This window comes from Myotis davidii, unplaced genomic scaffold (assembly GCF_000327345.1).
Source record: "Myotis davidii unplaced genomic scaffold, ASM32734v1 scaffold173, whole genome shotgun sequence".
Classification (NCBI taxonomy): domain Eukaryota; kingdom Metazoa; phylum Chordata; class Mammalia; order Chiroptera; family Vespertilionidae; genus Myotis; species Myotis davidii.
In genome coordinates, this window is record NW_006286303.1 from 519,396 (window position 1) to 543,666 (window position 24,271).

Sequence of the window (24,271 nt, forward strand, 5' to 3'; positions counted from 1 at the left end):
AGAAGTGACCAAAGCCGATAAGCAACCCCACTTACATCACAGGACCCCCTAAAAAAACTCAGAAACTGGCCTCTGGAAGGAGGGTTGAAGGAGGGTAACTAAAAGGATATATCCTTACAGCACTACCCATCACCCTCGCAGCCTAAATCTGAAGGCCATTTTGTTCAAGAGAGGGTAGGGGGCCTTCGTGCTGGAGGACCGGAAGCACAATAGAACTTAGTGAACATTTTCATACTTAATTCTGAGAGTCTCCCCACCTCCAGTCCTTTTCTCTCATTTGATGTTCAAACTTGTCTCCTGGGAGCTTCCGATAAGCTTTTAAATGTCTCAAGCCGCTCACCCGCCAAGTCCTCACAGACGGTCCAAAACCCAGCAGGACCACCGGAAGCGCTCCTACCTGATTGGCTCCGAAGTTTCCGGAAGGGGCGGGGCGACGCGGTCTGCCCGCGTCGCTCGCGCTGACGTCAACGCAGCGACCCCAGAGATGTCCCCGAGGGCCGGAGGCTTTTCGGTCTCCGCGGGCGCGCAGTGGGCTGTCGCTAAGGCTTTGGGGTGACTGCTTTTTCGCTGCGGGTGGCTGGGTGTCTTGCGTGGGCTGCCGGGGGAAGCCTCGGGCGGGCTCCGCCCTCCCGCCCAGCCCCCGAGGCCTTCGGAGTGGCGGTGGAGTTGGCACGGACTGCTGTGCAGGAGGCAGGTCCCACATCTGGGGCTGGCTGTGCGCAGGTCGGCTCAGCCTCGGGGCGAGCCAGGCCTCCGATGTGAGTCAGTGGTGTCTGGTGGGCCGGTGTCGTGCCCCGTGTGATCCCCCTGAGTCAACCAGCCTCGGCCCCTTCATTGGAATAAGCCTGGCCCGCCTACCTGCGATCTTGGTTTCAAAGAGCAGATGAAAAAGTGCTTTGGAAGCTATAAAGTGCATCGTTATTAGACGAAGTTAGCAATGTAAGTGAAGAAGCCGGTGGGTACGGGGAAAATAAAGTTTCTAGACTACTCACCTGTTTTTTTAAAATAGCCAGTAAGTAAGAGGATTTGTTGACATTCCTGCGATGACTACATAGCAGCTTCTGCAGTTGTAAAATAACAAGTATCTTAAACTTAATGATCCTGTAACTTATGAAATCTGACCAGATAATGCTCCCCACCCTCCCCACCCTTTGCAAGATTCAAGAAGTGTTTGGGCGTCCAATAAATATAGTGTTCTTTGTTGGGGAGAATGCATTTGGTTTAGTTAACGAAAATGAAAACCTTAAACAAGAATAAATTTTGCCTTAATTCTCTAGCAACCACTGGGAAACTCAAAGGTAGGAAAACATCCTAACTGTGTAGCTACATGTGGTGAGGGTTGCAGTATGTCATAAAATGGCATTAAAAAAAGAATTTAGTTCATTTTATAATCTTACTCCTTTCTTTGAGGTCAGATAATTTTGGAGTATTATATATTGAGTAGATTGTCCTCAAGGGAAAAATTAACTGCTGTATGTATTTTAAAAATGCATTTTTTGTACATAGACTACACATTTTTGCAAAAATGCTTTAGTATAGTACATTGTATAGTGTAGGTAGGCAGTTTGTTATTTATATTCTGCAGAAGGTATCCTTTCTTGTAAAGAGGTCCTTCCTCATAATTTTAGTGCATGCTATGGAAAGTCTTCCTTATATTTACACAATGTATGTATAAAGAAAGCTTAACATTTTTATCGTGTGCATTACAAATAGCTAGTATTTGTAGAAATCTATATTATAAAAGGCCTGTGGCCAGAATGCCAGATGCTGGAACAACCAGTCACCAGAAGATGCATCGAGTACCTCTCATTCCCCTGCCGCCCCCACCTCCCCCCCTCACCCTGCCGGCCACTGCTGGGCATGGAGGGGGGCCCTTGAGGCAGTGAGCTACTCTCGCACTGTGGGTCTGGGTCCCACACGCGAGGAAGGTGTGGGTCTTGTGTGGGTCTCGTTGGATTTCGTGCGCTGGGCCTCTAGTGCTTAATAAAAAGAAATACAAAGTACTAAAGTTATATTTTTAAACTTTATATTTAGAAATCATAGCATTTCCTAACCCAGTGGTCGGCAAACTCAGTCAACAGAGCCAAATATCAATAGTACAATGATTGAAATTTCTTTTGAGAGCCAAATTTTTTAAACTTAAACTATATAGGTAGGTACATTGTTATTAACTTAATTAGGGTACTCCTAAGCTGGCCTTTGCTATGCGCATGGGCCACGAAGTTTTACTCGCACTGTATGTGCGCGCCTGCACGTGGTATTTTGTGGAAGAGCCACACTTGGGGCCAAAGAGCCACGTGTCTCGCGAGCCATAGTTTGCCGACCATTGCCCTATCCTTATGGGTTTCAGTAGTTATAGGTTCATTTTGCTCTCTGTAGAATGTTTTATCAATGTTCTCTAATATTAACTAAATGACATGGATATAAATGTGTTTTGACTCAGTAGGAAAATCAGTTCAAATAAGTGTGGACACATTTTTAAAGCTTGAATGATTAAAATTATATTTGCTTTGAAATCTGGAATGTAGAGTTCAAAAAAATCACCTTTATCTTCAAGAAAGTACTAGCAATTTTGAGGATTTTTTTTTTTTTAAAAAGGTGATCCCTAACATTTCTTTGATGAAATAGTTTCAAATCTTTTTATTTAATCTGCATTGAGAAGCCCTCAGAACATTGAATTGATACAATGTTTTATTGAGTTATAATATGACATATAGAGTCTAAATTTGAATGAGTTTATTGGCAATTTAAATGTCATATAGAATATGAAGAGCTTCTTTTTTTTTTTAAAGGTTTTCTTTTTTTTTATTTATATATTTTATTGATTTTTTACAGAGAGGAAGGGAGAGAGATAGAGAGTCAGAAACATCGACGAGAGAGAAACATCGATCAGCTGCCTCCTGCACATCCCCCACCGGGGAAGTGCCTGCAACCCAGGTACATGCCCCTGACCGGAATCGAACCCGGGACCCTTCAGTCTGCCGGCCGATGCTCTATCCACTGAGCCAAACCGGTTTCGGCAGAGCTTACTTCTTAACAATTATAAAATGATGTGACCTGAGTAAAGAATTATACTAAATAGTAATTAGCACAGTTTATATATAGTGGACAAAAACTGAATAGATTGTGGATTTTCTTTTTTCTATCAAAGGTTGATTTTGCTCCCTCTTAAGTTCAGTCCTAAACACAGACTTTATTTGCATTAGTCTTTTCAAATTCACTGTACAGGTATTAGCACTTTAACATAATCAATTTTTAAAATATATTTTTAATTGATTTTTTTTTACAGAGAGGAAGCGAGAGGGATAGAGAGTTAGAAAAATGGATCAGCTGCCTCCTGCACACTCCCCACTGAGGATGTGCCCGCAACCAAGGTACATGCCCTTGACCGGAATTGAACCTGGGACCCTTCAGTCCACAGGACGACACTCCATCCACTGAGCCAAACTGGTCAGAGCAACGTAATTAATTTTTAACAATACTGAAGAAAAAATTAAACATGTGGTGCTTTAAATTTGGTCTTATTGGTTAATTTAATATACATACACATTTAGATTGTAGTCAGTTAGATAATTCTGCATTTCTACCTGTTTCATCCTTATCAGTGTATACCACTCACCTCCCAAATTTTCTTTCAGCTCTGACCCAGCATTAGGATGATTGCATCAGATTAGTTTTCAACATCATTGTTCTCAGCAAAGTTACCATAAATAAATTAGTAAGTTTAGAGATTCATTAATTGTATGTTTTTGATGTAGTTATTTTTTTGTGAGAAGTGATTTATAGAAGTTTCTCTCTCTCCTTCTCCCTCTACCAGGCTCCCTAAAACTCTCTGGACCTGTCACACTTCTGCTACTAGTAACGTTAGATAAACTGCAGTGAAATGACTCTTCAGGAATTGGTGCACCAGGCTGCCTCCATTTATTCCAATAAAATAGCTGTATGTTTTGATGAATGTAACGATCAGCCTCCAGTTTATTACACCTACAAGAACCTGGTCAGTGCTGCTTCGGAATTATCAAATTTTCTGCTATTACACTGCGACTTTCAAGGAATTCGGGAAATTGGTCTCTACTGCCATCCTGGGATAAACGTACCCTCTTGGATTTTAGGGTAATATGTTTTAGAATTAAAAATTTGATATTACTCTAACCTAATTCGTAATTCTTTAATACATAGGGTATATTACAGTTATTGTTCTGTTTACCATTGGATTCTTCTGTATTGCTTGCTCAATTCTAGAGAGGCTAAAGGAGTTCATATTTCCCGTAGGATTATTATTATTTTTTTAAAATATATTTTATTGAGTTTTTACAGAGAGGAAAGGAGAAAGATAGAGAGTCAGAAACATCGATGAGAGAGAAACATCGACCAGCTGCCTCCTGCACACTCCCCACTGGGGATGTGCCCGCAACCAAGGTACATGCCCTTGACCGGAATTGAACCCGGGACCTTTCAGTCCGCAGGCCGACGCTCTATCCACTGAGCCAAACCGGTTTTGGCACCGTAGGATTATTTTTAATTAATTCACCTGAGCTTATTTAGAAATGACTAGACATTTTCACTAATAACAGAACATTTAAATGCCTCCAAAATATAAGGCCTTCATTTGTCTGCCAAAGGAAAAGTCATAAATTCTGTTGTTAGATAAAACAAGTATTTTAAAAATAATGTAAATATAATTTTTCCTCTAAGACAAGCTTTAGTTATTCAGGTATTCAGTAAGTGAATGAATAAATAATTGAGAGTTTTGGATAGTACTCCATAAAAATTGAGATAGAATTGAAGAAGATAATATTCAAACATATTTAAAAATATTCAATTATTTAAGTTCTAGAATATTATTTTCATATAGTGATTTCTTTATTAGGGTTCTGCAGTAAATAAAAGCTGTAAAGAATTAGAGATGTTGATATTCATCCCATAGTATGTATGTTAGCAGATTAATTATATAAATTATATAAAACAAAGAAGTTTTAAAATTTTTTATTCAATCATTGACAAAAATTTATTGAGAATGTAGTATGTGCAAAGATGTAATGTGCCCAAAGTGTACTCCAAAGTGCTTTTAGATAATACAACTAACTTGTCTTTGATTTTATTTATGTAAGTATTGCCACTTACAAATCTATTTTAAGTTTTTTTCCCCTTTTAATTTATACTGGTTTTGGTGAAATATGCCTTTTTAGTATGCAGATTAATAGACTCCACGTACTAATAAGTTGCATGTGGATATTTACCTTGTTTTATGTTACCCTACATAGATGAAGAAATAAGAGTCTGCTACCTGTTTGGTATTTTAGTAGTAGCCTGTTAACCAAGTGTATTTTACTATAATATATCAGCTTTAAAAAAAATCTTAGATTTCTCTGAATTAGATAATGAGAATTTAACATAGTAAACACTCAAGAGTACTCAGTATTAAGAGTCAGATAAAAGTAACTACTTATAAACAAAAATGTGTCAACAAAAACATCGAGAATTTCTGATAAAGTCAATAGTAAAGTACATAGAGAAATAGAAATGCTTAAAGATTATTTTCAACATATTGTATGCTGACTGTATACTTTGTTTCCTTAGAATTCTCCAAGTCCCTGCTGCTTATGCTCCCATTGATCCAGATTCACCACCAGCATTATCAACTCATTTTATGAAAAAATGTAATCTACAGTACATTCTTGTTGAAAAACAGCAAATTAATGTAAGTGTATATTTTTAAATGTTTTTTATGTGTTTATTTATCTTTCAATTGATAAAGGCCTTTCCTTATCCCCTCTTGATTTCTAAATTTACTAACTCTGCAGGATGTCTCAGCATTGTTGACATTTTGAGTTGAGTAATTGTTTTTTTGTCAGGAGTGTCCTGTACATTATAGGATGTTTAGCAACATCCCCGGTCTCCAGCCACCAGATGACAGTAGAAGACCCCAGTGGGTGCTACTGGCCTCCTGACATTGCCAAGTGTCTGCTGGCGTGCCCTCTGCCCCCTACACTCTGTTGAAAAACACTGCTCTATGGCATGAACATATCATCTAGCTTTATAATCATGTATTTGAATTTCCTTTCTCTTTCCAAAGTTGTTCCTATACTAGGAAAATTTATAATACTTGAAACTTTCATTTTTCTACTAGAGGCCTGATGCACGAAATTCATGCAAGAGTAGGCCTTTCTTCCCCCGGCTGCTGGCACTGGCTTCCCTCCGGCACCTGGGCTTCCCTCACAGAGGGAGGCCCCGCTCACCTGCCGCAACCCACTGGTCGGTGGCCTGGGCCTCCTCTGTGGTTGCGATCATGGGGCAATGGCTGGGCCCCTGATCAATCACATTGCATCTGCCTTGGCTGGCCTGGTGCCAGTGGGTGTCATAGCATGGTCCTGGATGGTCGTCTGGATGGTCGTTCTGCTGTTCAGCCGTTTGGTCGATTTGCATATCGCACTTTTATTATTTTTATATAATAAAAGCCCAGCGACTGAACAGTGGAACAACCAGAATGACCAGTTGACCAGTTGGTATGACGTGCATTGACCACCAGGGGGCAAATGTTCAATGCAGGAGCTGCCCCCTGGTGGTCAGTGTGTTCCCACAGTGGGAGCGCCGGCTTGGCTGACCAGGATGAGTGGTGCTCTCATAGTGGGAGCAGCCACTCAGAAGGCGGGTCCATAGCTGCTTGGCTGACTGGGATGAGCGGTACTCCCACAGTGGGCCAATCCCCGCAGGCCATGCCCCCCACAAGTGCACGAATCCCGTGCACAGGGCCTCTAGTATAGAATATTTATGGCAATTTATAATAGTGAACAATACTAAAGAATTATAATCAAGCTTAGATTTTGAAAAAGAGATTGGTACTTAGACCAAACCTTTCTGGAAAATTAAGTTTATTATAATTCTAAAATTTTTGACTGCCAACCAAAGATCTAGCCAAGAAACACTGCTTTAGGCCTGGGGTAGAGTGAGGGCTACATGGAGAGGGGTAAAAGGGGTGGCAATGGGAGATATCTGTAATACTCTCAACAATAAATAAAATAAGTAAAAAGGAAACACTGCTTTAGGGGAAAGCATTGGTATTATATGTTCAGCAAGAGGCAGCCCATATTTCATTATTATTTCTTTATTTCTTGTTTATAAAATACTGTTTTGCCAAAGAGAAAAGAACATTATAGTAGGTATATTCAACTTAGCTTGTTTTTATCCATTTCTTATCCAAAGTTATATATATGGGGGTAATTTAAATGCATTTTACCTATGTCTGTGCATCTCTGTCTGTATATATAGTAATAAGAAGTATCAAAAGTTTAAGATAGATGAGGACCTCCAGAGAATCATGAGTATTTGAGTAAAGTCTCCAGAAGGAGACAACTGAAGTATTCATTTGGTTAATAAATATTTTCTAAATAAACATGTATTAAAGTCTGGCCAAAGTTTTCTCTTCTCCTCAAACTGATTAATTCCTTTGTTGTTGATATAAGCAAAATTAAAATGGGAGTGTGACCTTCATTTTTCTTAACAACCTTTGTGAAAGTTTTATTAAAGATGTGATGGGATGTGAGAATTAAATAACTGCTTATAGGAAGGAGTTGAGCACATAGCAAAACCCTTTACTTCCTATAGAAAGTACCTTACTTCATATTCCATAACTTTGATGATGGTATAAGTGTTCTTCCTTCGTTTAGCACAGGAGCAATGGGGAAGGATTTGATTTATTTTTTTATTGATTTTAGAGAGAGGAGAAAGAGAGGGAGAGATAGAAACATCAATGAGAGAGAAACAACATTGATCGGCTGCCTCCTGCACACCACCTACTGGGGATTGAGCCCGAAACCTAGGTATATGCCCTGACCAGGAATCGAACCGGTGACCTCTTGGTGCTTAAGTTAATGCTCAACCACGGAGCCACACCAGCCAGGCTGTCTTGTGTTTTTTATTGTCACCGTGGCAGTGGGTGCTACTGGTAAAGGCCAGGGATGATGTTAACAATCTTAGAAGGAACAAGACAGCTCCCCTCAGAGTTATCTGGTCCAAAATGTCAGTGTTGAGATCAAGAAACCCTGCACTAGAGTCAGGTTGTCTGGGAGGGCATTGGTATGTGAAAGAAGCCCAATACATGATTCTTGCCCTCCAAATGCTTATAATTTAGTTGGAGAGAAAAGGTTAATACTCCTAAACCTGTAAGTCTACATAGTGTGATATTGTTGTAAGTAAAGTAAATATAACTTAGTAGAGATAGGAAAATTTTAATAGCAGAAGATGGTTTTGTGTGTGTGTGTGTGTGTATTTTTAAATATATTTGTATTGATTCCAGCGAGAGGAAGGGTGAAGGAGAGAGAGAAATATCAATGATGAGAGAGAATCATTGATTGGCTGCCTCCTGCACGCCCCTGCTGGGGATCAAGCCCTGACCTCCTGGTTCATGGTTCAGCACTCAACCACTGGGCCACACTGGCCAGGCCAGAAGATGGTTTTGAGTTAAGTCTTTAGAAAATGTATGTCTGTCATTGAATATTACAGGCCATATCCCATCTTACCTCTAATATACACACACCGAACCAACAGAAAACACTATAGGCTTCTGGGTTTTGACCTCTCATTTATATTGATGTCTTTAATGTGAAACTTAAGTTATATTTTATTAAGCTGCTGTTTATCAAAATAAAAATGTATATTCAGAGGAATGTCACTTTTGGCATGGCCAAATTGAATTTAACATCTTTTTATCTGAACTTAGCTCTGTATTAATCTATCTTTACAAAATACCTGACCCAGAATCTCAGTATTCTTGGGCTCACTCTATATCCAGAAGGTTACCAAGCCCTGTTGATTTCTTTGCTCAAAGACCCTTTCTGTCCACTGTGGTTGCAATATATTAGTTCAAGTACCATACAGCATATTTAATTGTTGCAAAACGTTCATTAAATGGCTCTCTCTTATCAGACAGAGTCTTGACAGAGTAAAGTCTAGTCTGTGCTGCTGCCACCTTCATTTGGATCCTATCGCTTACAGGTTAAGGTTTAACTCAGTGTTGAGTTTAAAAGTTATTAAGGACTAGAGGCCCAGTGCACGAATTTGTGCATGGGTAGGGTCTGGCCAGCCCACCCCGATTGGGTCAGGCCAGCCAGGGGGAGAGGCCACGGATGGTTGGCCAGCCGGCCCCAACCCCTGGTCAAACTCCCGGTCGAACTCCTAGCCGATGGGACAATTTTAGCCTTTTATTATATAGGAGGATAGGATTAGCATCTCATCTCCTGTTAACAACACTACTCACCTTTTTCCTCTTCTCCAGTTCTGCAGTTTGTTGAAATGCTTAATGCTCTCCATAACCCCAGTTTTCTTGGGTCTTACACTCTGTATTAGCTATTTGCCTGAAGAACCCATCTTCTTTATTTGGAGAATAGCTACTTACAAACAAATACTACATACGAAGATGCAATTTCCAACCTTCTAGTCAGTTACGTTCAGCCTCCTCGGTTCCTATATTTCATTGTCATACTTACCACATTGTACTGCAGTTGTGTTATTTTTTTGTTTTGTTTTGTTGCTGTTAATCCTTATCCGAGGATATTTTTTCCATTGATTTTTTTAGACAGAGTGGAAGGGGGAGAGACAGAGAGAGGGAAACATTGATGTGAGAGAGACACATCGATTGGTTGCCTCCTGCACGTGCCTCAGCCAGGGTAGGGATTAAGCCTGCAATCAAGGTACATGCTCTTGACTGGAATCAAACCCGGGACCCTTCATTTCCAGGGCCAATGCTCCAATCACTGAGCCAAACCAGCTAGGGCATGCAATTGTGTGTTTTTATATGTCTGTTTATTTTGAAGGTGACTTAGAAAGTAAGGACAGAAACTTCTTGGAAGTTTCTATTTTATTTATTTTTATCCCTGGATATATAGCAAGTTTTCTAAAAAACACAACAATTAGAAAGTCATAATGAGCCCAGCTGGTGTGGCTCAGTAGGTGAGACTCAACCTATGAACCAGGAGGTCACAGTTTGATTCCGGGTCAGGGTTTATGCCTGGGTTTCAGTTGATCCCCAGTAGGAGTGTGCAGGAGGCAGCCTATTAGTGTTTCTCATCATTGATGTTTCTCCCATGTTTCTCCCTCTCCCTTCTTCTCTGAAATCAATAAAAATATATTTTAAAAATAAGTAAACGCTATAATGAATGAGTAAATGAACACTTTATATTACTTCTGTGCAAAAAAGAATTTCTTTTTAATGCATTGGAAATTTTCTCCATTTAACAGAAATTCAAATCTTCCTTTGAAAAATTATTGAACTATGATACACTTACAGTAGAACATAATGACTTAGTACTCTTCAGACTTCATTGGAAAAATGTTGAGGTGAGCTTGATGCTAAATGATAGAAAAGAGAAATACGAAAAAGAAAAAGTGGTAAACAGCACCAGTTCCGAGAAAAGCAATGAAGAAAAGCCAGAAGAGCATGTGGATGTGAGGCTAAAACATTGTTTAGCCTATGTTCTCCATACCTCAGGCACCACGGGGACACCCAAGATTGTCAGAGTCCCTCATGCGTGCATAGTGCCGAACATCCAACATTTCCGGTAAGTTCTGTGCTGGGAGTCCTTTTTCAGAACTTGCAACCCCCACATTATTCCAGGGTCAACTATACAAGTTTATGTGACAGGACCCTTCATAGGGAATGAAGGCCGAAAGAGATGGCAAAACCTGCTTGCTCTTATAGTAGGTTGAACAAAGAGTCAGTTGTGGAAAAGTGACTGAACTATGTGGGGAGGCTAAGGGAAGAGAATTATTCTAACAAGGTCTGTTTGTGTAGAATTCTCTAAGTCTCATCTTCTAGTTCTTAATGATAAGAATGTTACTTTCCTTCTGCTATAGCAGTGGTTCTCAACCTTCTGGCCCTTTAATACAGCTCCTCGTGTTGTGACCCCCAACCATAAAATTATTTTCGTTGCTACTTCATAACTGTAATTTTGCTGCTGTTATGAATCATAATGTAAATATCTGATATGCAGGATGGTCTTAGGTGACCCCTGTGAAAGGGTCGTTCGACCCCCAAAGGGGTCTCAACCCACAGGCTGAGAACCACTGTGCTCTAGGGAGGATGTCTTTGGGAATTTCAGCTCCTGTTTTTATGGGGGTGGGGAAGGAAGATCGTAGTGTTTGTATGGGCTGTTTTTCAAGTGCCTTTAACTCAAACCAGTCAATATGCCAGAGCAGCATATTTTGGGGTGGCATGTTCTGAACTCCATCATTAAAAGTTAAAATTAGAAGGCTTATCTACCTGATTTGGTAGGGAACAGGGAGGGTGGGGGGGAAAGGCTTCTGTGGGAAGAACAAACAAGTTTCTTTATGAAAGACAAAGAGGTAAGAAATTTTGTGATAACGTTAGTTTGTCCTGGTGAGAATAGTCTTTCCTGCATCAGGACCATGAAACTCCTCTGCAGAGAAAATATGGTAGGTTTACTCTTTTGTCTTTGCTGGGAGTAAAAGCCACCCTGAAGAAGTTTGTGGCAGCCTCATTTCCCAGAAGCTGCCGTTAGTCAGATAAGGGATACTCTAAGAAGGCTTTTCTTTTTTCATCTGTTAAATCCAAAATGTCTTCAGCTTAAAATAATATTTATACCAACTCTGGGGTTCTGAGTGGATCCTCACAATACCATACTTGAAGATATTTTGAAGTTAAGGTAATCCCTGCTTTTAGATAGGGGGTTTTGTGTGTTCAAACTGAAGTACTGTAGTGCCATAGGCTCAACACAGACTGTCCATGCTCTATAATATCCTAACCGCTTATATTCTATTCTGCTCTTTGATCAGCTACTGAGAGAAAACACCAAGTAGTGGGAAAAGGGAGTCAGAGGCCTCTATTAAGCATCAGTGAGTGAGTAGGAAGGAATAAGTCCCGATTCCTGCCCGAAAAGAACCAGGAGGATAGATCAGAGATTTATTACAAGGAATTGGTTTGCAGTTGGGTCTGGCAAAGCAATACTAAAGTGCGCAGCTTAGACCCTCAGAAAGGGGTGATCCTGAGCAGGCTGGAACCTTGTGGGAATATGCGTGTGCACACGCAAGTCAGGAATGAAGATCCAGGGGTAGGGAGAGTAATTGCAGACTCAGCTGCTGTGTTGGAGTCTCTTCAGAAAAGACCTACACATGCTTTAATGGCCTCCCCCGACTAAATCCAGCCAACCCAGGGTAAGCTCTCTTTTGATTGAGGTCAACCGATGAGGGACTTTAATCATATCTACAAAAAGCCCTTCACAGCAGCACCTAGATAAGTGGTTCTCAACCTTGGCTGCACATTAGAATCACCTGGGAATCTTTTTTTAAAAATATATTTTATTGATTTTTTACAGAGAGAAAGGGAGAAGGATAGAGAGTTAGAAACATCGATGGGAGAGAAACATCGATCAGCTGCCTCCTGCACATGCCCTTGACTGGAATTGAACCTGGGACCCTTCAGTCCACAGGCCGATGCTCTGTGCACTGAGCCAAACCAGTTAGGGCTGGGAATCTTTTTAAAATCCTGATTTCTGGGCCTCAGGCGTGTCCACAAGCAAGTCAGGAACAAAATCAGGATTTTAAAGATTCTCAGGTGATTCTAATGTGCAGCCAAGGTTGAGAACCAATGACCTAGATTGTGTGTGATTGAATAGTTGGGCAAACGTGTGTGTGCTACCAAATGCAGTTGCCTCCCTCTGTCTTCTAACTCAAGAGAAAATATCCTTTGTCTTCTCCTTAATGGGAAACATACCGTATTTGCCGGCGTATAAGACGACTGGGCCTATAAGACGACCCCCTAACATTTCCACTCAAAATACAGAGTTTGTTATATACTCGCCGTATAAGGCTACCCCCTCTTCCGCACACCTTCCACACACCAAATAAAAGGTAAAACAATATCAGATTTGATTTTAACATTTTAATTTATATTCAAATGCTTATGACATGCAGGAAAACTGTCACAAGGCTGTATGTAATCAAACATATACATAAAACAGTGCAAGTTTATTACTGGTAAACATACCGGTAATTCACTAAAGAAAACACACTCTATAGACTGGTACCGTAGATGCTTCTCAGGAACACAGGCAAGCAGCCCACAACCTAGAGGGACTGTCAATGATAGAAGTAAGATAACAAATAGAGGGAGAGAGCAAGTGCCGGGCAAGTCCCTAGCAAGTTTGCTGGCGTGACAGTTTCACCTTAAAAGCCTTCAAACTCCTCTTCATTATACGGTAACCCGAATTTACCACACTCGCAAAATCGCACACAGCCAACCATACACCCAGTATGGTATCGCGATTCGTGATTTTGCGCTATCATACTGGGTGTATGGTCCGCTGTGTGCGATTTTGCGAGTGTGGTAAAATCGCATAACAGCAAAATCGCATAACAGCCGAGCATACACCCAGCAGCGCTGCTGATGCCTGAACGGTATGTGGAATGAAGTGGGAGGGCATCGGGAGGCCACTATGGCACGGGGCAAGCACTATGGGCAGTCTATCTGAAGTGTACCTGGCGTATAAGACGACCCCCCACTTGGAGGCATATTTTTCAGGGCCAAAAAATCGTCTTATACGCGGGCAAATACGGTACTAGAAAGAGAATTCTGGGGACTATAGTTCAATCCAGCCACTTAAACCCATCAGAAAGCTACCACAGATGATTAAATATGTCATGGTAAAAAGCGTATATTGCTTTAAATGGCTTTTAATCCTTACATTTATAAAGAAGAGTTATAGCCCAGCCGGTGTTGCTCAGTGGTTGAGCATTCACCTATGAACCAGGAGGTCACACTTTGATTCCTTGTCAAGGCACACACCCAGGTTGCAGGCTTGATCCCCAGTAGAGGGCGTGCAGGAGGCAGCTGGTCAGTGCTTCTCATCATTGATGTTTCTATCTCTCTCCCTCTCTCTTCCTTTCTGAAATCAATAAAAATGTAAATTTTTAAAAGAAGAGCTCTAGAATTAATATCACCATATTGGTTAATGTAAATTAAAGAATAAAAATCTGGCCATCACCCAAAAACTTAATGGTCATAAATACTTCGTTAGGATATGTGTTTACCAAATAAATATTAGACATTTCTCATAGTTACATTCTGTTTTTCCTTAGGGTACTTTTCGAGATCACACAAGAAGATGTTTTATTTCTAGCTTCACCTCTGACCTTTGATCCCTCAGTTGTGGAAATATTTGTTGCTCTATCAAGTGGTGCCTCCCTGCTTATTGTACCAACTTCTGTCAAAGTGCTCCCATCGAAATTATCTGCTGTTCTCTTTTCCCATCACAGAGTGACTATTTTGCAGGTACATTTTAGGAACAAATGAAATGTTTAGTCCTTTATGATTCAGTATTTTAAGTGTTTTAGAGAAAAGTCTGCATTCCTGAAATTCTTTACAGTGGATTAATGATAATCTAGTTAGATTATCAAAGGCTATCTCCTGATGATCTCACTTTTTTGTTTGAGAATGTAAAAAACAAATCAGTTAATTCTGGCTAGAAAATTATTTTATTGTATCTTTTATACATGCTGATATAACTAGAGGAACTTGGCTTTTACTCAGATCTGTGGGGATATGCTGCCTTTCCTGTCTTTATTGTATTTCTCATTAAAACCTAATTTAAGTATGTTAAATTATAATTGAGTTAGGCATTTTTAAAGATTTAAAAAATATGTACCTGAAAGTATGTTACTGGTACACAAGCCTTAAGATAGTAATTGCAAGTAGTTAGGTACTAGACAGAAATAACAAAATTATATGCATATCATGATAAACTAAAATCACCAGTTTTATATCTAGTATAATGAAACTCAAGAGGATGTTGAATTTCTGCCCCAAACACAAAATTTGATAATGACTTTTTTTTGGCAATATGTTTTTCATCCTAAAAAAACAAAACCAAAAACATATATATAATATGCATAAATACTATATGTATATTATATATATATTCATTCACAGAATGACTCACCAGCAGATGAGAATTTATATCCATTGATATATTGCTGTATTCATCTATAATAATAAAAGAGTAATATGCTAATTAGAGGGAAGCCTGGGTCCTGGATGCCAGAGGGAAGCTGCCAGGGGAAGGAAGGCCTACTCTTACATGAATTTCATGCACCGGGCCTCTAGTTTCATTTATATATATCTGTGTGTGTGGCATTTCGTTACAGCAGCCTGAACAGACTAAGACAAAAATGAATGAACTATTGATACACACAACATAGAATAATCACAAAGTATTTATGTTGAGTGAAAGAAGCCAGGTCAAATCAGAATACATGTTGTATGACTACATTTTTATACAATTCTAGAAAATTCTAACTGATCATTAGTAATAGAAAATAGATCAGCAGTTATCTGGGGAAGGGGTCTAGTTGAAGGGAAGAATTATAATGGTACATAGATAATTTTAGGGTATATGTTAAGGCAAACATATAGATATGTGTTTATTATTTGGATTGTGATGGTTTCACAGATATATCTGTATATCTATATTTTAAAATTTATATTGTATACTTTAAATATGTACAGTTTATCATGTGTCAGTTATACCTCAATAAAACTGTTTTTAAAAAGTTGAAATGCTGTTTTCTTTAGGCGTATTTTTTTACCCATTTTATATACTTTTTGCATAGAGATGATGGGAAAGGGAATGTAAATTGATTTTATAGATTTTGTCATTTTTATCTGTAAACCTTTGTGTCCAAACTACATAATGAACTGTAACTAGTATTTTTCTTAAGTTTTTGACTAAAGCAAAATTTATATTCACATTAAAAAGATAATGCTTCCTCAGGAGTTTTCCAGCTATGATTTGCCATGTAATAAACATAGGTTTAATTTCCATGTGGGCTTCCAATGTTAAGCTTTGAACCGATCATTGCATTGTTTACCTTTTTAAAGAAGTGAAGGGAAGACATAATTATTTCTAATGTATCTACAGGCAACACCGACATTGCTTAGAAGATTTGGATCTCAGCTTATCAAGTCAACTGTTTTATCAGCCAGTACTTCTCTTCGAGTACTAGCCCTTGGTGGTGAAGCATTTCCGTCACTGACTGTTCTCAAAGGCTGGAGAGAAGTAGGCAATAGAACACAAATATTTAATGTTTATGGTATCACAGAGGTATCAAGTTGGGCGACTTTTTACAGGATTCCAGAGGAGATTCTTAACTCTACTTTGAAGTAAGAGTTTTAATTACTAAACAGGGTAGAGAGAAACTGTTTTTCCAGTATCTTAACAATAATAGTGTTTTGATAGGCACTGGGATAATAATTTTAGAACACTGTTATCTAGAATTTTAAGCTGGGAATCCAGGACCTTTCTTGTTATAACTGGTGCTATAGATCCTGCTAGAGGTTTTTGTGACTAAGGAGCAAGAAATAACAGATCTAACCTTTTCCTCTTGGCAGTCTTTGAATTAGAATGTAATAAAAACTTTTTGTTTATTTATTTGATACTATGTGACTTAAATACATTAGAAAATATTTTATTCAAATGAAAACTTTTAAATCTGGTTTTGGTTATGTTTTCACAGATGTGAATTGCCTGTACAACTGGGATTTCCACTGCTTGGAACAGTAGTTGAAGTCAGAGATACTAGTGGTTTCAGAATTGAAGAAGGCAATGGCCAAGTATTTTTAGGTTGTTTTATATTTATTGATAGGGAATGATTTTCTTTTTCAAGAAAAAAAAATCTGTTACTTTTATTTTACCCAGTTTTTCTTATGTTTAGTATTCTTTTCAGTGATGATAATTTTAAATCTCAGTCTCATCTTCATAGTTATGAAACATTTAATAAGTTACCATAATTATTTTAGACTAGAGGCCCAGTGCATAAAAATTTGTGCACTCGGCGGGGAGGGGGCGTCCCTCAGCCTGGCCTGTGCCCTCTCGCAGTCTGGGACCCCTCAGGAGATAACAACTTGCTGACTTAGGCCTGCTTCTGGGTGGCAGAGGGCAGGCCCAATCCCTAGGTGCAGCCCCTGGTCGGGCTCAGAGCAGGGCAGGGCCCATCGGGGGGTTGGGGCTCCATACCCTGTCACACACAGAGCAGGATCGATCAGGGGGTTGGGAGCTCGGCCCTGTCACGCACAGAGCAGGGCCCATCGGGGTGGGGGTGCTGCCCCCTGTCACGCACAGAGCAGCGCCCAGCAGGGGGTTGGGGCTTCGTACCCTGTCACACACAGAGCAGGGGCCATGGGGAGGTGGTTGGGGTGCCATAGCCTGTCACACAAAGCCACAGGGTGATCAGGGGGTTGGGGCGGCGCCACTGTCACACTCAGGGCAGGGCCGTCGGGGAGGTTATGGCTCTCCCCCGTCACACACAGCGCAGGGCCCATGGGGAGGGGGGTGGGGTGCCATATCCTGTCACACAAAGCCACAGGGTGATCAGGGGGTTGGGGCGGCGCCACTGTCACACTCAGGGCAGGGCCGTCGGGGAGGTTATGGCTCTCCCCCGTCACACACAGAGCAGGGCCCATGGGGAGGGGGTTGGGGTGCCATATCCTGTCACACAAAGCCACAGGGTGATCAGGGGGTTGGGGAGCTCCCCCCTATCAGGCATAGAGCAGGGCTGATCATGGGGTTGGAGCGCCTTCCCCTATCACGAGCAGAGCAGGGCGGATAGGGAGGTTGTGGCCCCGCCCCTGTCACACACAGAGCCGCAGGGCGATCAGGTGGTTTGGACACTGTCCCCTGTCACGCTGATCCCGGTGCCAGGAGGCCTCTCAGCTCCGCTGATCCCGGTGCTGGGAGGCCTCAGGGCTCTGCTGATCCCAGTGCTGGGAGGCATATTACCCTTTTACTATATAGGATAGAGGGCTGGTGCATGGGTGGGGGCTGGCTGGTTTGCCCTGAAGGGTGTCCTGGATCAGGGTGGGGGTCCCCACTGGGGTGCCTGGCCAGTCTGGGTGAGGGGATGATGGCTGTTTGCAGCTGGTCACACACCCTTAGGGTGGAGGTCCGCACTGGGGTGCCTGGTCAGTCTGGGTGGGGGGCTGAGGGCTGTTTTCAGGCTGACGGAAGCTCCCAACTGCTGCAAGCTCAGAGGCTGGCAAGGCAGGCGGGGAACGTTGGAGTCCTCTGTCACTGAAGCAAGCAAGCCTCATGGTAGCTTCAAGCTGCCTGGCTGCCGGCCGCCATCTTGGCTGGCAGTTAATTTGCATATCACCCTGATTAGCCAATGGGAAGCGTAGCAGATGTACGCTAATTACCATGTTTCTCTTTTATTAGATAGGATAACAATGTCTAAGGGAAGATATAAGAGTAATTTAGAAACTGTTACTTAGACCTTTATATTTGTAGCTAATATTCTATTTAGTCAGAGTTGTTAGACTTTTTAAAGTCACATCTATGATTTTAGAAATAAAATTTTTTATAATTTTACTTGTGGTTATTACCTCTAATTTTATAATATTTAAAAGTGAGCCCCTTTTCTTATAAATATTAAAAATTTGAAACTGAGTAACTGAACTTTTGAGGATATTATTGAGTTGATGGTTTTAATATATTTTCCATATTTTTTTATTTTTATTACATTGATGTTTATATCTTGTGGAGGTGGCAGAAACAGAGTATGTTTTCTTGATGGTGAAGTGACAGTACCACTTGGCACAATGCGAGCCACAGGCGACTTTGTAACTGTGAAAGATGGAGAGTTATTCTTCTTGGGACGAAAGGACAGTCAGATCAAACGTCATGGCAAACGTCTTAACATTGAACTTGTGCAACAGGTAGAATTATTTAAATATTAAGTATCTACTAATATATGCAGATACTAGAGGCAGCCACCAATAATTATCTATGCCAGGACTTTCTGTCAGTATCATTTAAGTCTAAGATTTTTGAAAAAGTGATGAATTACAATATTAGGCATGGATAATTCAGCATGCCCTTTGTTGCCAGCATGAAGTGACTAATTGGATTTTGTTAACTGAATATCAGTTGGCTTATTTTGCTATAAAAGCTATTATTTTTGAAAAAATGTTAAGAACCCTGTGTTCTGATAATAGTAATAGCAAAATAAAATAAAAAATCTCTAGTGTATTTCACAATTTAATTTGACTGTGTTGATTTCAGGCAGGATAAGTTTGAGCATTTAGGAAGTTTGTTTTTAAATGTCCTCACTGGGACTTAAGAGCACAAATAGCAGAGTGGTGCTTGCCAGAGGGGATGGGGTCGGGGAGAAGGGGGTCCTAATATAAGGTGACAGGGAGAAGATTTGACTTTGGGTGATGAGCACACAGTGCAGTATACAGATCTTGTAATATAGAAGCCCATACATGAAACCAACCTATATGTTCATGTTAACCGATGTTCCCCAATCAACTTAATAAATAAAATAAAATAAAAATGTCCTCATTGGTAAATTGGGATAATCTCTTTCATAGGTTGCTGAAGGACTTCAACAAGTGGAGTCATGTGCAGTTATATGGTATAATCAGGAGAAATTAATTCTGTTCATGGTGTCAAAAAATGAGTTAGTAAAGAATTACATCTTTAAAGAACTAGAGACACATCTTCCAAGCCATGCAATCCCGGATGAGCTGGTGCTGATTGACTCTCTACCATTCACACCTCATGGTAAAATAATTTAAAGCAGATATGGTTTAGTGCCAAAAGATACTAATTGTATTCATAAGTAGTTTAAAGGCCATGCAAATCCTTTTTTAGAAGTAGTAGAATATAATATGGTAAACTCTCCATTAAATGCTTTGTATAAATGAGGACATTTTATCTCCAGAAAATCTTGTGAGGAGGTATTATTTGCAGGTGTGGAAAGTAAGGCTTAAAAAGAACTAATTTTCCCAAAATCACATTGCTGGTTAGTGGTAGAGTTGAAGTTGTGTTTAACTTCAAAACATTTGCTCTTGATTACCATATTATATTGCTCTCCCAATTTCATCTTTATTTAATATTTACTTCAAATTGCAATAATTGTTTGGTTAATAGTGCCAATTCTTTAACTCTTTAAATGAGGGACATTAGTCTTATTTCTTATCTGTGTATTTATTACCCATTATATTCTTGTTAGCATGGTACTACTTTCTTTAGAACTGATTATCTATGAGAAACTATTCTATAGGATTTCTAACATTTACACTGAAAAAATGTATGTATTCTTGTGACTAATGAAGATTTTAGCATAAATTTAAAAAGTATTTCTCTTTCACATTAAGGCAAAATTGATGTTTCTGAGTTAAACAAGATCTATTTAAACTACATAAACTTGAAGTCTGAGCATAAGCTCAAAGGAAAAGAGGAACTTTGGGGAAAATTACAGCATTTGTGGAAGGTACACCTTTTAAGATACAAACTTGCTATTGTAAAGGGGTCATTTAATATCTTTAGGGAATGATAGCATTGTAATAAGTCTGAAAAAAATTGGTAAGAATGTTATTGCTGCCCAGGTGGTAAGAAGTATAGCTCCATTTATTCGATTTGTATTAAAATAGGTTAGGTTCTCTACCATAAGATTAGAGTAAGCTCCCTATAAAGAAATTTACTGGAAGTGAGGTAGACATAAAAGGCATAAGTAGACAAAACCTATCTTGACATAACTAAAGGCCAGTGGAGTGTAGTAACACTTTTGTCAAGAGTTGAGGAAATAGCTAAATTTTGCTATACATCATCTATTGTATAAGGGCTTATTACATCATTATTCTAGAAGTACTTTCAGCTGCAACAGGTATGTTTCTGCTTAAAGGAATTTATATATACAGTGGGGCCTTGACTTACGAGTGTCCCGACTAACGAGTTTTTCGAGATATAAGCCATCTCTCAGCCGATTTTTTGCTTTGAGCTGCGTCATAGACTAATGTTCATATTTATGATAATTTTTGAAATATATAGGTATTTTTTATTACAACCATAATAACTCAATACAATTTTTCTTACATAAAATGTGGAGTTTTTTAAGGGGTTCTGAAAAGAGGGTGTAATTATAGGTATGGTGTGGTCTGAAAATAAGGGATATCTAGATAAGAGTCTTAATCCACTTTATTTTTAAATTTTGATTTATATGAAGCAAATGAAGATAAACATTATTCTCATATTATAGAAATAGCAGATATTAGTAACTTTATAATTAGTGAATCAGATGTTTTTATAATTCTGTTCCCTATTTTATGGTTAGGAAAACTGCTCAAAGGGAAGTGTAATTTGAAGTTTTAGAGTAAGTTTTCGATAAAATTGGTAGCATAAAGATGGTCTCCTTTACTATAAAAATATAATTTTAAATTTTAATTATTAAAATATTTTGTGTGTCTTATGTTCATTTCATTAATGTAGATACTATCTATATATACCTGTGAATGTTGAATTTTTTTGGTCTGGTCCCTTATTTCACCATATTTCTCCCTTCTTTCATTTGTAGTCTATTCTGAGTCTCTCAGAAGATTCTTTGAAGGTTCCTGATGAGTCACTCTTCTTAAATAGTGGTGGAGATTCCTTGAAGTCCATACGGCTCCTCAATGAGATTGAAAAACTTGTTGGCACATCAGTACCTGGGCTTCTGGAAATTATCCTTAGCAATTCCATTTTAGAGATTTACAATCACATCCTTCAAACAGTATTTCCAGATGAAGATCTGACATTTCGTGAGAATTATGCCACTAAAAGAAAATTCAGCAACGTTAATCAAGAGGAAACCACTGGAAAATCTTTACATCAGAAGTCAGACATGCCTTTAAATTTAGACAATGGGATAAATGCTTTTATGGCACTGAGCAGAGGGAGTCAGATTTTGTCTGTGAATGCTACTAAGTTTTTAACTAAGTTAAAACATTGCCCTGCAGCCTATTCTTCTGATTTAATTTCACAGACTGCTGTTAAAAAAGTGAAAAGCTTAAATCCTCCAGCTCTTCTTGGGCAGTCAGAAGATTCAACATGTGTTGAAAAAGTTTATGAAGATGGAACATCTGTGATAACGGCTGAGACAATGGAATTACGAGTCAGGTGGAGGGCAGACACAGGCAAATGTGTAGATGCTTCACCTCTCGTCGTAATACCAGCTGTCGATAAGTCATCTGCAACTGTGTACATTGGCTCCCATTCTCATAGAATGATGGCAGTTGACCTTTATTCTGGGAAGGTGAAATGGGAACAGCTTTTGGGAGATCGAATTGAATCCTCAGCATGTGTGTCTAAGTGCGGAAACTTTATTGTAGTAGGTAAGTTGGGCAAGTTTCTGAATTTGAGGTTTATAGAGTTAAATTTAATTACCTTATGATAATACTAGTTCGGACTAACAGATAATAAAAAAACTTGTATATGGTGGATTTAGTTGTTGTTGAAGAAGAATACTTCAGCATGTGCTGATTCTCACAGTGTGGGCCATGGGATCAGTCCCTGGATTTGAACCGAGCTGGAAAGCTGTTACCAGCTCTGTGACCTTCGACAAGTTGCTGAGCCTCTTAGAACTTCAGTTTTCTCTTGAGTTCATGGGCATAATAAATAAAACATGTTGCTGTGTCACACATCATCTCAAAACTTAATGGTTTAGAGCAACAAATATTTATTGAATTTCACAGTTTTTGTGGGTCGGGAATGTAGGAGCAGCTTAGCTGGAAATTCCAGCTCAGAGTCTCATACGGCTGCAGCCATCTGAAGGCTTGACTTGGACTGGAAAATCTGCTCACTCACATTGCTGCTGGCGGGAAGCTGTAGTTCTTTGTTGGATCTTGGCAGGAAGCTTTTAGTTTCTTGACACATGGTCCTTTCCATAGGCTGCTTGACTACCCCATAACCTGGCAGCTAACTTCCCTCAGAGTGAGTGATCCAAATGAGAGAATGAGGAGGAATGTTATGACTTAGTCTCCAAAGTTGCATATCATCACTTTTGCTTTATTCTGTTCGTTAGAAGTACATCATTAGTCTGGTCCACCCTCAGGGGTGTTGGGGAGGGTGGGAGATTAAGCTCTTAAAGGAAGAGTATCAAATAATTTGTGGACAAATTTTAAAACTACCACAATCATCTTGGAGCTTTTGATAAGATTAAATGACATAATTGCTTATGAATCTCTTAGTACATGGGTAGGCACAGACTAAGTGCTCATTAAGTGTTACTGCTACCCAGTTTCATTAAAGTATGGGTGACTTCTACTCTACTAGGAATATGAGGGTCTAAGTGTAATGCCTCCTTTTTATTCCCCAAACTATGTTAGGTTTCACTTTATGTAGTTATGGAATCTGTTCATCAAAACTTTTCAGACTAAGTGCTTAGAAATATATTTCCCCTACTTGTGCTCTCCTGTCTGGGATCTACTTGAATCTGCGTTTCATCCTTTCCTTTTGAACATCTACTTTTTGAAAATTATGCTACAGGAAATGTTGAGTTACACATGTGAATCATGGGTAATCCCCATGCATGTAAGTCAGCTCGTTGAAGTTACTGTTTGCATCCCAAGTGTCTTGACTCAAAGCTTATGGCACATGGTGGTCACTTAGTACTTTAAACATTTTTAAAATTAATATATAATTCATATACAGTAAAACTCACCCTTTTAATATATAGTTCTGGGTTTTGACAAATGCATACCTTCATGTAATCATTACCACCACCAAGAGCTCATTACTCCAAAAAATTCTGTGTCACTTGTTAGTCCTCTTTCCTGCTACCCCTAACCCCCAGGTAATTACTGATTTGTTTTCTGTCCCTCTGGTTTTGCTTTTTCCAGAAAGTCATATAAATGAAATCTTACAATATGTAACTTTTGAGTCTGACTTCTCTTACTGAGCACAATGTGTTGGAGATTCATCCATATTACCTAAAATAATAAAAGCATAATATGTTAATTAGACCAGATGAGGCAGAGGCAGCCACTGCAGCTGTGGGGGCCAAGCCCTTTGCACAAATTTTGTGCATCAGGCCTTTAGTTGTATGTATAAGTAGTTTCCTGTTTGTTGACTATTTTATTGTATGGATGTACCACAGTTTGTTTATCCATTCACATTTGGGTTATTTCCAGTTTTTAGTAATTATGAGTAATTACAAGAAACATTTGTGAACAAGATTTTGTATGAATATAAGTTTTTGTTTCACTTAGGTCAGTACCTAGGAGGGGGAGGTTGTATGGTAAATGTAGGTTTTTGCTGGGAGCCAGTCCATCCTTGCTGTTTCAAGGGACCTGGCATATATGGCATACTGTTCTTAATATATTTGCTCACCTTCTTGGCACTATGTGTTTTAACCAAGGTCACCTCTCCGAGAAAGGTTGTTTCCCTAGGTAGGGATTTTCCCCTGAAGTTAGGGAGGGAATAAAACCTCTTAACTGCCAGGCGGG

The 24,271-nt window shown here is 39.5% G+C and overlaps 1 protein-coding gene across 6 annotated transcripts in view; it reads left to right on the forward strand.

The window, feature by feature from the left end:
• Positions 1–487: 487 nt before the first annotated feature.
• AASDH (aminoadipate-semialdehyde dehydrogenase) overlaps positions 488–24,271 on the forward strand; it is a 34,249-nt gene continuing 10,465 nt past the window's right edge. For 3 of the 6 annotated variants that reach the window (XM_006757793.2, XM_006757791.2, XM_015560086.1), the window contains exons 1-11: positions 488–939; positions 3,818–4,113; positions 5,581–5,701; positions 10,237–10,556; positions 14,092–14,284; positions 15,930–16,171; positions 16,525–16,631; positions 18,549–18,721; positions 19,379–19,571; positions 20,168–20,283; positions 21,364–22,159. In XM_006757793.2, coding sequence (XP_006757856.1) covers positions 3,884–4,113; positions 5,581–5,701; positions 10,237–10,556; positions 14,092–14,284; positions 15,930–16,171; positions 16,525–16,631; positions 18,549–18,721; positions 19,379–19,571; positions 20,168–20,283; positions 21,364–22,159 — 2,491 coding nt within the window. In that variant the 5' untranslated portion in view covers positions 488–939; positions 3,818–3,883. Of the gene's footprint in view, positions 940–1,004; positions 1,299–3,817; positions 4,114–5,580; positions 5,702–10,236; positions 10,557–14,091; positions 14,285–15,929; positions 16,172–16,524; positions 16,632–18,548; positions 18,722–19,378; positions 19,572–20,167; positions 20,284–21,363; positions 24,074–24,271 lie in introns of those variants that run through there. The other 3 variants (XR_001512860.1, XM_015560085.1, XM_006757794.2) reach the window with 3 other exon arrangements.